General features: G+C 47.7%; 1 protein-coding gene across 1 annotated transcript in view; it reads right to left on the bottom strand.

The window, feature by feature from the left end:
* PAFAH2 (platelet activating factor acetylhydrolase 2) overlaps positions 1-11,920 on the bottom strand; it is a 30,665-nt gene extending 18,745 nt beyond the window's left edge. The window contains exons 1-4 of the mRNA XM_035019433.1: positions 11,838-11,920; positions 5,373-5,513; positions 4,243-4,396; positions 3,575-3,671 (exon numbers count right to left, since the gene is read on the bottom strand). Coding sequence (XP_034875324.1) covers positions 3,575-3,671; positions 4,243-4,396; positions 5,373-5,462 — 341 coding nt within the window. The 5' untranslated portion in view covers positions 5,463-5,513; positions 11,838-11,920. The remainder of the gene's footprint in view (positions 1-3,574; positions 3,672-4,242; positions 4,397-5,372; positions 5,514-11,837) is intronic.
* Between the last annotated feature and the right edge of the window lie 2,706 nt (positions 11,921-14,626).

Here is a 14,626-nt window from a genome sequence, read left to right as displayed (position 1 = left end):
ACATTTTTTAAAGTAAAAAAAAAAAAAAGTGGAATTAATTTTAATAATATATTTTATTTAAGTCAATAGAGCCAAAACATTATCATTTTAACATATAATCAAAATGTCTGAGTTAGGGGGCACCTGGCTGGCTCAGTCCGTAGAGCATCTGACTCTTGATCTTGGGGTCATGAGTTTGAGACCGACACTGGGTACAGAGATTACATTAAAAAAAGAATGTTGGGTGCCTGGGTGGCTCAGTCAGTTGGGTGTCTGCCTTCGGCTCCGGTCGTGGTCCCAGGGTCCTGGGATCAAGCCCCACCCATGCCGGGCTCCCTGCTGGAGCCTGCTTCTCCCTCCCTGCCCCCTTTGTGCTCTCTCTCGCTCTCTCTCAAATAAATAAATAAAATCTTTTAAAGAAATTAAATAAAAAAATTAAAAGTGTCAAATTAATGAAATATTTTATTAAGTTCTTTTTTTCCCATATGAAGTCTTTGAAATCCAGTGTGTATCTTATACTTCAGCACATCTCAGCTTAGACCAGCCACATTTGTAATGTTCAATAGCCACATGTGGCTGGAAGGACAGAACAGCTCTAGTCATTGGGACGTAAGCAATTGTGTTGTATAGAACTTTCAGGGGGGGGAAAAATAAAAAGCTTTCAGGAGAGTTCTCCCTTCCCATTGCCTGGAATGTGGATGTAATGGCAGGACCTAAAGCAGCCCCCTGAGGTCATTAGATAGCCTTAGAAATGGAAGGCACAAGGGGCGGAGCAAGATGATAAAAGAAGTCTCTGTCTACCACTAGCGTTTTTTTATCTGAGCAAGAAATAAATTTCATACTGCTTAGGTCACTATGGTTTGGGGTTTTTCTGTTAATACAACTTGCCCGGATCCTAACTGATTCAGGAAGGTCAGGAAGGACAGGCATTAAATTTCCTTTCACCTTCTCTCATTTCTCTGAGGGAGGCAGTGAACTGGGCATAAGAACCAGAGAGATCTCTGATCCCTTCCTAGTTCAGACTGTGTAACCTTGGGCAAGTCTGCCTCTCAGAGCCTGTTTGGTCATCTGTAAAATATGCACCCCCATGACCTACCTCACAGGACTGTGTGGAAACCAAAGGAACAATAACACATTGCAAGCAGGGAACATTTAAATGCACATACTCCTCCCTGGGGTGGGAATCCAGAGGTCTGGAAGGATTTCAGATCCTGAATTAACCACACATGCAACAAGAGGAAACCACGTCCCTTTCCCTCCTTGCCCTCTGGCTTGGAATTTCATGCTCGTGAATGAAGAGTATTTATAACTGGCTTACCCAGGTCAACTGAGGTGCAAAGTCTCAACACAGATTCTTAGACCAAAAAGACCAGTCTCCAAAGTCATGTGCTCACCTGCTCTTTGTATAAAATAACTGTGAGCTTAGGAGAGAATGTTTCTTACTTCTTTTTCCTGCTAGACTACAGTCCTTCTGAAGGCAGGGACTCTATCTTATTCACTACTGAGTACACAACCCCAGCACGGCCCCAGAATATGGCAGGTACTAAATTTACTGAATAAGAAAGCAACATGGAACACCATCTACTTGCCTTACTGGCCTCATCTCTGCATTTACCCTCCTGCCACAGTCTACAGTTATGTGAGTCCATGTTCGGGCTCCCCTACTGGATGCAATTCCTTGATTTCTCGCCACAGGAATCATTTTCTCATGCCATGGCGCTGGTACAGAACAGGTGCTCAACAGATATTTGCTAAATGAATGAAAACCTAGCAAAACATAGCCCTTGTATTTGCTTAAAAAATATTCACTAGGAAACTACTACTTTCCAGGTATTGTCCTAGGCACTGGAAGAGATAGAAGACAGATATGGTCTCTGCCTTCATGGAGCTTACAGTCTAGCAGGAAAGACAGACCTTAAAGAATAATCACACATGTAATTCATTCATTTCAATTATGTTAACTACTGGAAAGTACAGGTATCTTACGAAAGCACATTACTGGAAAACGTCATATGATACAGGGGTCAGGATGGGTGTCTCTAAGAAAGTTACATCCAAACTAAGACCTTGAGGGTGATTTGGAATTAGCCAGGCAAAGATGAAGGGGTGGGGGCATGGGAGGAAGAGAGGAGCAGAACAGCAAATATTCCAGGCAAAGGGAATAGCCACAAAGCACAGCACAGATAAAAACTCTGAAGCAGAAAATAACGTAGCACCTTTATGGAAGTGAAGGTCAGTTTGTCTAGAGAGCTGGAATGGGGCAAGTAGTAAGAAACAAGGCTGGAGACTTTGGGACCTGCATCCAGGTAAGACCATGAAAGGAGCTGAAATAAGTTCAAAGGGCTATTAAAAAGACCAGGTAGGGAAGCAACATTCATTCATTTATTCAATAAATATTTATTGAGCACCTGCTATCCGCCAGGCACTGTTCTAGGTGCTGCAATGACAAGGTCATATTTGCTTTTAAAACAGATCTCCCTGGGGGTCCCTGGGTGGCTCAGTTGGTTGGCCTCAGGTCATGATTTCGGGGTCCTGGGATCGAGCCCCACATAAGGCTCCACACTCAGCAGGGAGTCTGCTAGAGATTCTCTCTTCCTCTCCCTCTCCCCCTGCTCACGCTCACTCTCTCTCTCAAATAAATGGGTAAATCTTTAAAAAACAGAACAAAAAACAGATCTCCCTGGCTCCAGTGTGGACAATGGTTTGGGGAGTGGGGAGGCAAAAACAGACACCTTTGGGAGGTGTGACACTCTAGGACATAAACTAGACTTACATGTTGGTAATGAACATATAGTCAGAATATTCACAAAGTTCAACAGGAACAGATGGACTAGTTATTAAGCTGTATAACACAGCAAGGTGGAGAAATCGGGATCCCCAGGAAGAATTCAGAATTCTTACAACATCAGGCAGCGTGTCCCAAAGTCTTCCAGTTCACCATCTCGTGTTCCTTATGCAGAGAAACACAGAGCACTGTGTGTGTGCACATTTACTAGGTGCCAGTCTAACCGAATCCTCACAACCCATGTGGAGGGCGCAGCATCCCCATCTGACAGACGACGAAATCTAGGCTCAGAGAGTTCTACAGCTGTCCCGAGCTCACACGGAGCACAGGCGGTGTGGCTGAGCCTCCCAGGTGAGGCTGAGCTGTGGGCCTGCTGGGAGTGAGCCCCACCTCACCCACTACATGCACGCCACAGAAGAGCTGTCCATCCACGGACACTGAAGGAATGACTCTGGCTATAAAGCTCAAGCTCCTTCTGATACTTCTGTGCTGTTATATGGAAAGAGAACCAGAAGTGTTGATTTTATTTATAAATGTTTACTTATTTTTAAATATAACACAAACATAAAATCAATCAGGTTTATTTATCAATGCAGGAACATGAGAAGCGAAGGATGTGAAGCCCGCGCGGAAAGACCCCACCAAGTGAAAGGGGCTTGGGGAAGCCCTCACGGAGAGGTGGACCCAGCGCTCCGGAATGAAGCAGGTGGTGGAGAAGACAGCTGGGGATGGAAATGTCTGTTTCTCTGCCCTCTCCGCAGTTGTCACTAGTTAAGGACTAGGACAAGGTCTGCGGGAGGAAGCTCTTACCTGAAGGCCCCCATGCCATGCGAGAAGATGATCAGGGGGTATCCAGAGTCCTTTGTCTTAAAGGGGCCATTCCAGCTAACAGGCAGGCGACAAGATCCTAACAGAGACAGGGGCTATAGAATCTCTGGCTGCCCCAACGCCGTAATCCCAGGGGCAGCCTGGACAGAGGCATCGGTGGGGACATGTGCCCCTCCTCAATGGAGAAGCACCTTTTGCCCCTGAACAGCCCAGGACAATCAATCACCTTCCCTTTACCCCTATCTTCCCTAGAAAGTACAAATATGATAGAAAATGGGAAGATAAATGCAAAGAAGTACTGAAGAACTATGGGGAAAACCATCTTGAGATGCCAAGACAGTTGGCTAGAGTTCCTCATGGTGGGGCCTGCGGGGGAAGTGGATGAGTCAAGGCGACTTTACCCGGAGAGAGGAGAGCTAAGGAGGAATCAATGATAAAGTCTGGATTCGAATCCGGGACAACCTAATGCTGTAACCAAAGCTCTCGTGTATATAATCCTCTCCCGACTCTCCACACCACACTGGCTAATGCACGCCCCGCTACAAGAGGGCTGGATGATGCCAGCTACACAGTACTGTGCCTGCCTAGGGATCTCCCAGGAACATAACCAAGAAGCTGGGAAAGCATCTGGGGGTGAGGCCAGCACTTACCTACAGCCAAGCTGAACAGCAACCCCCCCCAGCGCTTATTAAAGCGCAGGTAACTGGCCAGGCCAGTGCAGTACTCAGAGCGGGGAATCCACAGGGGCTGCTCCATGGTCTCCTCCACCTCTTGGCAGGGGTAGAAGAGTCGAAAGAAGCTCCCCTACAGGAAAGAAGAGAGCAACTGCTCAGAGCAAGAAGCCCAAGCTCGGTTAGGTTTCCCAACAGACACATCCGGTGGGTACGTGGGGTGCCAGCAAAGCAGGCCACCGAAATGGGGCACTTAAGCTTCAATTCATACACCTGAATTTTGCATTCAGAAAATCCAGAAAGAAGCAATTTTATTTTGAGCATGCACGTAGGCTTATGTTATTTCAAATAGCCGACTGTATTTTAAATGACATCTGGGGGACACCAAAATATTTTCAGCGCTTGGATCAGAGAGACTTAAATCTGGCCCGGTGCCCAGGCCTGTAGGAGCCCTGGGAATGCATCAGCCCGCAGGCCGGATGGGGTGGCAGCCGGGGGTCCCCCGGGTCCGTTCTCACGCCTGGCCCTTAGGAAGCAGCACATGCTCGTTTCACACGGGAGTAGGTGATGGGCTAACAGGAAGTATGTGCCTCTCACAAGGGACAGGGCGAGTCCAAGGGCCAGCAGAGAAGCACCTAGGAACTGGTGGAGGCAAAGTCCAGAACCAGTGCAGGAGGAAAACGCATAAAGGTAGGGGAGGAAAAGGAGGAGCAGGTCTTCCTACCCAGGCTGGGGAGTCAAAGGCTAACAGCACATGGTCCACTGCTCCCCCTCGCACACCTTCAAATTGGGATGAGACCGGAAACCCTTTCCAGATCAGGCATCTGCTCTTAAGACCGGGCAGGGGATTGAGAGCTACCCTTGGAGCTCGAGCCCCCCTTTCCTCCTAGCTGGCAAAACAACCCCTCTCTGGCTACTGAGAGGTTTCTACCTGGAAAGAGGAAGAAGGTGGTCAGGGAAGACAGACCTGAGGGCTCTAGCACCAAATCCAGACCAGCTGTAACTCAGTTTCCCCCCCGCTGACAATCACACCGTCAGACTGGCTACTGCAAAGTCAGGGTGCAGAAGCAGCAGGAGGGATGTGCAGGGACGGAGCTGGAGGCACTTACCTGGAGACCCTGGCCCTCCATCACATCACCGCAGCCTACGAGGTGGGGTCCTGTGACAGGTGGGAAGCCCACGGACTGGTTCACGCCCATCTGATCACCAGTTGAAACAAACAACGAACTGGGCAGTGCTGAACTTGATGGCTGAGGGCAGAACACAGAAGAGCCTCTTGCTGGTTTCCTCTTAGCTTCTTGTTGCTTCTGTGTTATCTGTCACCCGTGTCCACAGCTCCTTATCACCCCATCTCCCTGCCAGGAACTCGCTCCGTCTTCCACGTCATCTGCTTTGCTACACTGACTTTGCCAAGGTTTAAGGGCTGCTTTGTTGTTGTTGGGAGCAGGTGAAGACAGTTGGGGAAAGAGAGCTTCCATGCCCCCCAAAACCCACTGCCAAGGGGGCGCCCGGGTGGCTCAGTCAGGTGAGGGTCCAACTCTTGGTTTCAGCTCAGGTCATGGTCTCAGGATCCTGAGATCAAGCCCCATGTCGGGCTCCACACACAGCAGGGAGTCTGCTTGAGATTCTCTTCCTCTCCCTCCCCTCGCACGCTCTCTCTCTCAAATAAATCAATCTTAAAAAAACAAAACAAAAAAACCCACTGCAAAGTGTTCAGCACCTACCACATGCCCAGCGTGGCAGTAACCTCTGCAGAGAATGTAACCCAGACCATATCCTCATGAGGCCAGGAATAATAATAAGATGTATTATTCACTCTGTGTCAGCACTGAACTAAGCTCCTTCCATACAGTACATCATTTCATTCTCTCCACAACTCTCTGAGGAAGGTCCTATGAAGACCCTGTTTATAGATGAGGAAACTAAGGCACAGAATAGTTGAATAACTTTCCTGAAGTTATCCTGCTTCGGGGCAGCAAAACCAGGTCTGTCTCATCCAGACCTAAGCTCTTAACCCCTATTGATCCTGCTCATGGGGGAGACTCAGATATAGGTCTACACAAACATGGACCTAAACTACTATAAAAGTGGCACTTAGGCTAGGCCTTGAGGTATGAGGAAGATTTAGAGACGGGGAGAGGAAGGAGAACATTTCTACACAGGACACAAGAGCAAGAAAGGGCAGAGATGGGGAAGAGTATGATGTGGCAGTAGATCAACCAGGAGCCTTCTAGATCAACCAGGAGCCTTCGACATGGCAGGTGTGCGTGTTCCTAACTAGCCAACATTCCTGTAACTTGTCTGCTCCCTAAATTGGGGCCAATGCCATTGCTCTCTATCCCTCTTCAATCTCATCATTCCCAGCAGCAGCAGCGGCCCACTTACGGACTGCCAGGAATTACACAAAGTGCTTCAATACATTATTAATTGAAAAGCTGAGATGAGGAAATTGATGCTTGACAAAGTCAGGCATACAGCTAACAGAGCCAGAATTTGATCGTGGGCAACGTGGCTCTAACAGTGGAGAATATGGCCAAACTTCTCCATATCCAGTCTATCTTGCCCTCCTATGCAGTACCCTTTTGACTTGGATGGGGCTGACTGTGCCCCCCCAACTTCTAGACTTGGGCCTTCATTGACCTGAACCGATCAGCCCTTTGTGTCCCCTGGTCAGTCTCTAGATGAAGAGTGGGCACATGACACAGTTGATCCATTCAGAGTAAAGCCCAGGACTTTGATGGTTGAAGATGGAAACGTTCTTTCTGTTTCTGAGGTAGAGTGATGTGCAGATAGGAAGCCCTGAAATGTTGCAGCCGCTTTGCTACCTCGAGGATGAAGCTACCCACGGAGGATGGCAGAGCAGAGAGAATCAAACATATGGAGTCATATTTGTGAAGAATCATCTCTCACCCTCCCCACTACACGTAGGTCCTCAGAGGTCAAGGGAGCTGCACAACATCACAAGCAGAACTACTATTACACATAGATCTCCTGGTTGCCAACTTTGAACTGTCTGGTCCAGTGGCAAACCCCAAATAACCAATAATCTGAACATCATTCTATTTAACTTTGGAATATAACAAATGACTTTCTTTCTACTACCCTGTAGTTGTAGAACGCAGTTCTTTGTAAAAAGAAACCAAGCTTGGGGTGCCAGGGTGGCTCAGTTCGTTAAGCATCTGTCTTTGGCTCGGGTCATGATCCTGGGGTCCTGGGATCGAGTTCAACATCGGGATCCCTGCTCGGGGGGAGGGGAGTCTGCTTCTCCCTCTCCCTCTGCTGCTCCTCCTTCTTGTGCTCTCTTGCTCTCTTTCTCAAATAAATAAATAAAATCTTAAAAAAGAAAGAAAAAGAAAGAAAGAAAGAAAGAAAGAGAGAGAGAGAGAGAGAGAGAGAGAAAGAAAGAAAGAAAGAAAGAAAGAAAGAAAGAAAGAAAAAGAGAAAGAAACAAACTAAGATCCTGATGCAGTCAGCGGACTGATTAGCCAGAGTGAAGTTGAATATGTGCTGCTTAGTCTCAAACCCTGACCCCTCGCCACTGGGGGGCACACACATGGAAGACCTAGGGCAGGGGCGCATGATGCATGTCACGCACATGACAATGAAGCAGCTCCAAGTTCTAACTGCCAAAAAAGAGGGTCAGATAAGAGGATCAGATGCAGGAGTTCTGAGAAGCACACTTCTTCTGTAGCTTGGCAGCGGAGGGCAGAGGAAGATGGCAAAAGTTGACTTTCAAGTAGAAGAAAGTGCATGAGCTAAGGCACAGAGTTAAGAAAGCACATGTGAGAAGAGAAAGGTGTGAGAGATTTAGAGGGCAGCAATCTCTCTAGCGCTAGGCTAAGGAGCTGGAATCTACCCTGGAAACGGGCGATATTAAGTCTGAAGGAGCCATGTTTAAGCCTAGCTCCTTTACTGCCTAGCTCTTTAACTTTGGGCAGATCCTCTGACCTCACTGAACCTGATTCCTCATGGGTACAATAGGAAACTAGCCATCCTCGTAGGGTTGCTCAAGAGATAAAATGAAATAATGCATTTAAAGCACCTCGTGTAGTACGGCTCTCATGAAGTATTCAGGAAATATTTGTTGATCGAGTGAAAAAGTAGAAACAATGGGAATTGGCAAATGAGTGGATTTGGGGAGGCAAGGGAGACAGAAGAGCCAAAGATGAGTCAGGTTTCAGGATTGGGTGACCAGATGATAGTAACTTCTTATGGGAAGAGATTTCAGTCTTACCCCATATAGAGAACAGTGCTTGGGATAGGAATCAAGATGAGTGGAGGTAAAAAACGGCTAAACAGAAGGGAGTAGAACTCTCTAGTACTCCTGGAAAGTTTCTGGAAGAATCTTTAAGTTTGGAAATAAATACAAACTATAATTGGCCAGAATGAGGCATGCACAAAAATGAATCTGCATTCCCTGGGCTCACATTAACTGATGCCCAAGGAAGATGGGGAGATGGGAAAATTCAATTTTGCCTAAGAGACACACACCCAGAGTATCCAGAGTCATTTCTAATAAATGCCATAGAATTTTCCAAGGAAATCAGCCCACGTGTCTCTACCTTCTTTTGTTCACCTCATCCAAACAATTCACTGTGGTACCTGTTTAGAAGCCCCTCCACCCATGCAAGCCTGCCCCACCCATCAAGGCCCGGTGAAATCTCTAGTTCTCTGTGCTTTAACAAGTCCTTCCACCTGCCCTCCTCTCAACTATAAGCACTGTCCCCATCCCTCATCTGCTAACCAATCATGGGCTGCCTTAGGATAGCTCTTGGATAATTACCTATTCTAGCAGTTTTCAATCAGTGACTTGCCTACAAGTGGTCCAAGTAGAACCCAGTTCAGAGGCTCCTGAGTCTATTGTCACAGTCACCTGGGAAACTTTCAAAAATATAGATTTTAGGGCCCTCATTCCCAGAGGTCAGTTGTTTTTTTTTTTTTTTTTAAGATTTTATTTATTTATTTGACAGAGAGAGACACAGGCGGAGAGGGAACACAAGCAGGGGGAGTGGGAGAGGGAGAAGCAGGCTTCCTGCTGAGCAGGGAACCCGATGTGGGACTCGATCCCAGGACCCTGGGATCATGACCTGAGCCGAAGGCAGACGCTTAACTACTGAGCCACCCAGGCGCCCCCAGAGGTCAGTTTTTAAAAGCTTCCCATGTTTCTCACCAGCAAGGTCTGAGAACCTCTGGTCCAGATGTTACATAGGACTTTTTATTCAGAGATGCATCCATGCAACAAACATTTACTAAGTGTATACAATGTTCCAGCCCACCATTTTATAGTAATGAAATGATAATGACTATGATTTCACTTGGTTCAATCCCCATGGCCACCTAGAAGCATGTTCCTGCCAGTCACAAGGCTTAATGTAGTGCCCTGCATAGAACTGGTCTCAATAATTAACTTATCCAATGAATCTGATTTAATTTTTACACACTTATGCCTCATTTATTTGGATATACATACCATATAAAGGCTGTGTTTTATACTTCTTTGTAGGCCCAACCATCTACCTTCATGCTTTTCTTATATAGTAAGGACCCACGAAATGCTCCTTTACTTGGCTTTGATTTAAACCCTCTCAATTCTTTAATCTGTCTTTTTTACCCAAAAATAACACTATATGGTATAGTGTAAAAAGAAAAGGCTTTGGTGACAGTCTGAATTCCAATTCTTAATTGGCTGCGATCTTGAGCAAGTTCCTTAAATTCTAAGCCTCTGAGAATTTAACCATATGACAGAAATAATAGCACTCATGAAGTTGTCGATGAGGATTAAATGAAATAATGTATATAAAACCCCTAACATGTAGAAGGCACTATAACGAGAGATGGTAGCTCTAACTACAATAGTTATAGCATGACCTCTCTGAGCCTAAGTTCCTTATAAGTAAAATGATGACACTTCAAAAGTTAAATTTAAATGAGGAAATATATAAAAAATTTAAAAAATAAGTAAATAAGAAAAGTGATATTGTCTAGGGCTTGGTACATTTTAAGTGCTCAAAAATGTTAGAAATTAATTAATAATGCTATTGCATCATACCCGGCCAAGGGGTCAAGGTCTCTTCCATTTTTTCTGTATTAAAACCCCTTTGACGGGCGCCTGGGTGGCTCAGTTGGTTAAGCGACTGCCTTCGGCTCAGGTCATGATCCTGGAGTCCCTGGATCGAGTCCCGCATCGGGCTCCCTGCTCAGCGGGGAGTCTGCTTCTCCCTCTGACCCTCCCCCCTCTCATGCTCTCTCTATCTCATTCTCTCTCTCAAATAAATAAATAAAATCTTTAAAAAAAAAAAAAAAAAAAAACCCTTTGACAAAATGGATTCTTTCCTCCCAGCCTTTTTGAGTCTGAAACACCGCAGCGAAAGTCAGAGTGTACTAAAAAGGCCCACAAGAGACCAGGAGATGGACAGTGCCTACCATGCAGCTGTGTCCTATCTCCTGCCAGGGTCCTGTTTCCAGTGGGCTGAAACCAACCACCCTTTCACCAGCTGTGTGCACTTTTCATCACTGGCTATTTCAGGACAGAGTCCAAGAGAAGCACTTCTCGGGGGCTTCCTTTCAGACAAAGCTCTCTGGAGACTTAAAGCTCATTAGTCTGGAAGAAGTAAGGAAATATCCTGCTCTTGGATAATGGAGACACCAAGCACTCAAGGGGCAGGCTTGAGCAACAAGGGGGCAGAGATAGAAAAGGACCCAAGATGAGTGTTCGAGAGCATTAATAATGATAATAAAAATAACCTCTCTCGGGCGCCTGGGTGGCTCAGTTGGTTAAGCGACTGCCTTCGGCTCAGGTCATGATCCTGGAGTCCCGGGATCGAGTCCCGCATCGGGCTCCCTGCTCAGCGGGGGGTCTGCTTCTCCCTCTGATCCTCCCCCCTCTCATGTGCTCTCTCTCATTCTCTCTCTCAAATAAATAAATAAAAATCTTAAAAAAAAAAAAAAACCCTCTCTCGCTTGTGGATGCTTTACAGTTTAAAAGAGCTCTTTCATACATATTAGCTTATTGGCTCCGCAAAAGAGCCTCATCTTAAGACTGACAGAGCAACTGCCATCTCCATTTTGTAAATGAAGAGCGGAGTCCCAGGGAGATTGCTTGATTTGCCCAAGGTCACATAGCGAGTGAGCTGCAGAGGTGGACTAGACCCCGGGTCGGCTGAGTCCGGGCTCTTCCACGGAGTGGAAAGAAGGAATGGCGACCCTTCTTCCACTAGCAGGAAACAGCGGAAAGTGAAGGGAAGAGAGCAGCCCACAGGAGGCGTGGTGCCTAAGAAGCCCCGGTTTCGCGGAGGTCACGTTGTGGGCTGCGGCTGGGGCTGTGGGGGGCTGGGTTCTACCACCAGAGCTCACGGTGGGAGTCCAGGGGCGCCGGCAGTGCAGGCGCGAGCTGACAGTGGGAGTGTTAAGGGTGCGGGTAGATACTGGAGGTGTCTGAATAGGAAACAGAAAAGGATGAAGGATTAATGCGGAGTTACTGGGAATGAGACGAGCAGCCCCCAAACCCGGCTGGAGGATGAAAAAGTCGGCTGATAGCTCAGTTCAGAACAAGAGCTCTCTCCAAACCAACTTACCCAGTCAAGTTGAGCCCTCAGAAGTAACCCAGAAGGTCAACTCCACGGAAACCAGAAACTACTGCGGTGCTCGTGGCCCTTTGGTAGGTGTAGTTTCCAGAACTCATCATTGACGCCTAAAAGCGTTCCCCTCCTCTCGCCGGGAACTACAATTCCCTAGGTGCATCGCGCAAGATGGAGCATTGCGACCCTAAGACTACAATCCCCAGAGTTCCAAGCGGCCCTTCATTGTTGGATGAAACCGCCGAAGGCCCGGGATGCGGCGCGATTCCTCCCCCTGGTGGTCTGAGGCGTCGCCGCCACGATTACAAGGCTCGGGCGGAGGGCTATTGCTTAGAGTTCCGGCTAGTAACCCTCCGCCTCACCATTCCTCAAATAATCCCCGGGCGTGCCTACAAATAGCCGTGGTTTCTTTTTATTTTCAGGGAGGTCCGGGGATTGGGGGGAAGGTCTGAGCCTTTTTTGATTACCCCCACTCGGCGCTCTGTGAGAATATGAAACTGGTCATTCAAGTTCAGCGCACATTTTCTACCAACCCATACCTGTTGACACTTGTGATTTTCCATTGTCCTTCAGAAGCTCGCCGACAGAGAACGGGGAGGAACCTGAGTGATCACCGGTCCTCCCGGCCTCCAGCCCAGCCCCTCCATCCGTCATCACTTTACTGCCCCTGTGCTGGTTCTTAGGGACACGGTGGTGAGCAAGATACTGTCCCTAGCCTCAAATTAAATCACAACCTAGCGGAGGATTCCGACAAATGAAGAATTACAGCACAGCGATATGCGCTCTAAGAGGGGGAAAAGGGGGTTGTGGGAACCCTGAAAGGGGGCACCTGCGCAGGCTTCTGGGAAATGGGACCGTGTCAGCAAGTCTTCTTAGAGATCTTAGAGAGATATTAAAATTGAGAATTGAGGGATAGGACTCAGCCAGGAGTACAGGGATTGTGAAGAATGTCTTATATTCAGGCTGGAGCACAGAAGGGTGAGGGATGGAATGGAGAGACACCTGAGGAGGTAGGTAGAGCCACATCCTCAAGAGTCTTGTAAGCTTCTGTAAGAAATTTGGATCATTCAAGCGATTTAAAAACTTTCAACAGCTTCCAATTACCTACTGAATGAGGTCCCAACTCTTTCGCTTTGATGCAGGCAAGCGGGGTCTGAGGACCCAAAGGGGGTCCTGCAGGACTAGCCAAGAGGGTCCTTGGCTTCATGCAGGATGGAAATCAAACTCGATCCAGCAGGAGGTGAAAGTGGTTTATTGAGGATATAGAAACAGCAGATACAGAACATTTGGGGGACTCAGAAAGGAAAGGAGCATGAGTCTTATCTTTGCCTGGGATCTGGGGGATTTATTGATGATCATGGTCTGATGCACGTGTCCTCTCAGGCATCCAGGAACTGGTCAGAACAAGGTCAGGGTCCAGATGTCCATCCTAAGTCACTCACTCCTTGGAGTCACTCACTCCTTGGTCTTGGCGTTGAGATGTCTAGCGCCAGTGGTCTGGAATATGCACATGATGGCTTTGCCCAGGAGTTCCTTAGATATTATCTATTGTGCTGGAAGACTCCAAAGATATCATTAACTCTTTGTGCCTTACAAGGAGGACATACATACGATAAAGCATGTTTGTGTAGGGCGGGGGTGCAGGTCTAGCAAGAATAGAAGCCCAAAAAGGAGCAAAGGAAAAAAAAAAAAAACAGCTTTTCCTCTCACGTGATCTCTTTGGCTTCCCTGCCTCAGCTTGGCATTGGAGGTCCTCCTCAACCTGGCCCCCCACTACTTCCCCAGAAGTGTTGCTCACTCTGACAGGGATCTCCTCTCTTCTGCTCTGCCTCCAGCTACCTTCACCTCCTCGCCATTCTCAAGATGTATCGGGTTTTTGTTGTTACCTCCAACCCTTTACTCATGCTCTTTCCTCCACTAGATGCTGCCCTGCCTGGTGGCCTGTCTAATCCTGTTCTTTCTTTAAAAGTCAGCTAGGCTGGGCGCCTGGGTGGCTCAGATGCTTAAGCGTCTGCCTTCGGCTCAGGTCATGATCTCGGGGTCCTGGGATCGAGTCCCGCATCGGGCTCCCTGCTCCTTGGGAGCCTGCTTCTCCCTCTGCCTCTCTCTCTCTCTGTCTCTCATGAATAAATAAATAAAATTTAAAAATAAATAAATAAAAGTCAGCTAGGCTCTCCTCCCTGTGAAGCTTCCCTGATTCCTCCAGTCCCAGAGGACCTCTGCCCCCTCTCAATTGCTGGGATATTTGTGTGTACCTCTCATGTGGGGGCTTACCTCACACTGCCTTGTGCCATCTCCTAGGTGGCAGGTCTTAACTCTGCAAGAAATTGCGAGCTCTCTGAGGTCAGGTGCTGAGTCCTACAGGTGATCCCCACCCAGCCCCGTCTCACCTACCCTCAGATCGCTGGTCCAGAGTCCCTGTTTGGGTCTTCTTTAGGCTCACCCCTGCTCCTGACACTGTCACCCCCACCATCCTTCCAGGAGCCACGATAAAGTCATCAGGAAAGAGTGATGGCAGCACCAGACAGTGGTAATTAAGCCCCAGATTTAATTAAAGCTGTGGTTAGTGGCAGTGACAGCAGAATATAAAAAGCTTAGCACACATCCGAGAATGCTCTCTTCGGCACTAATTGATCGGTACTTTGCAGCTGGCCCAGAACACCCAGGACTAACGAGAGTCCCCAGTCATGAAAGGAGCAGCTGGGGTCACTCCTCTGTCCAGCCTATGGTGGGGGTATTTGCTAGGCAACTGGACTTTAAACTTCCCAGGGACAGGGACGTCACAG

Source organism: Mirounga leonina, unplaced genomic scaffold (assembly GCF_011800145.1).
Source record: "Mirounga leonina isolate KUSES-001 unplaced genomic scaffold, KU_Mleo_1.0 Mir_173, whole genome shotgun sequence".
Taxonomy (NCBI): Eukaryota; Metazoa; Chordata; class Mammalia; order Carnivora; family Phocidae; genus Mirounga; species Mirounga leonina.
The sequence above is the reverse complement of the archived record's forward strand: the minus strand, read 5'-3'. Positions and strand labels throughout refer to the sequence as shown.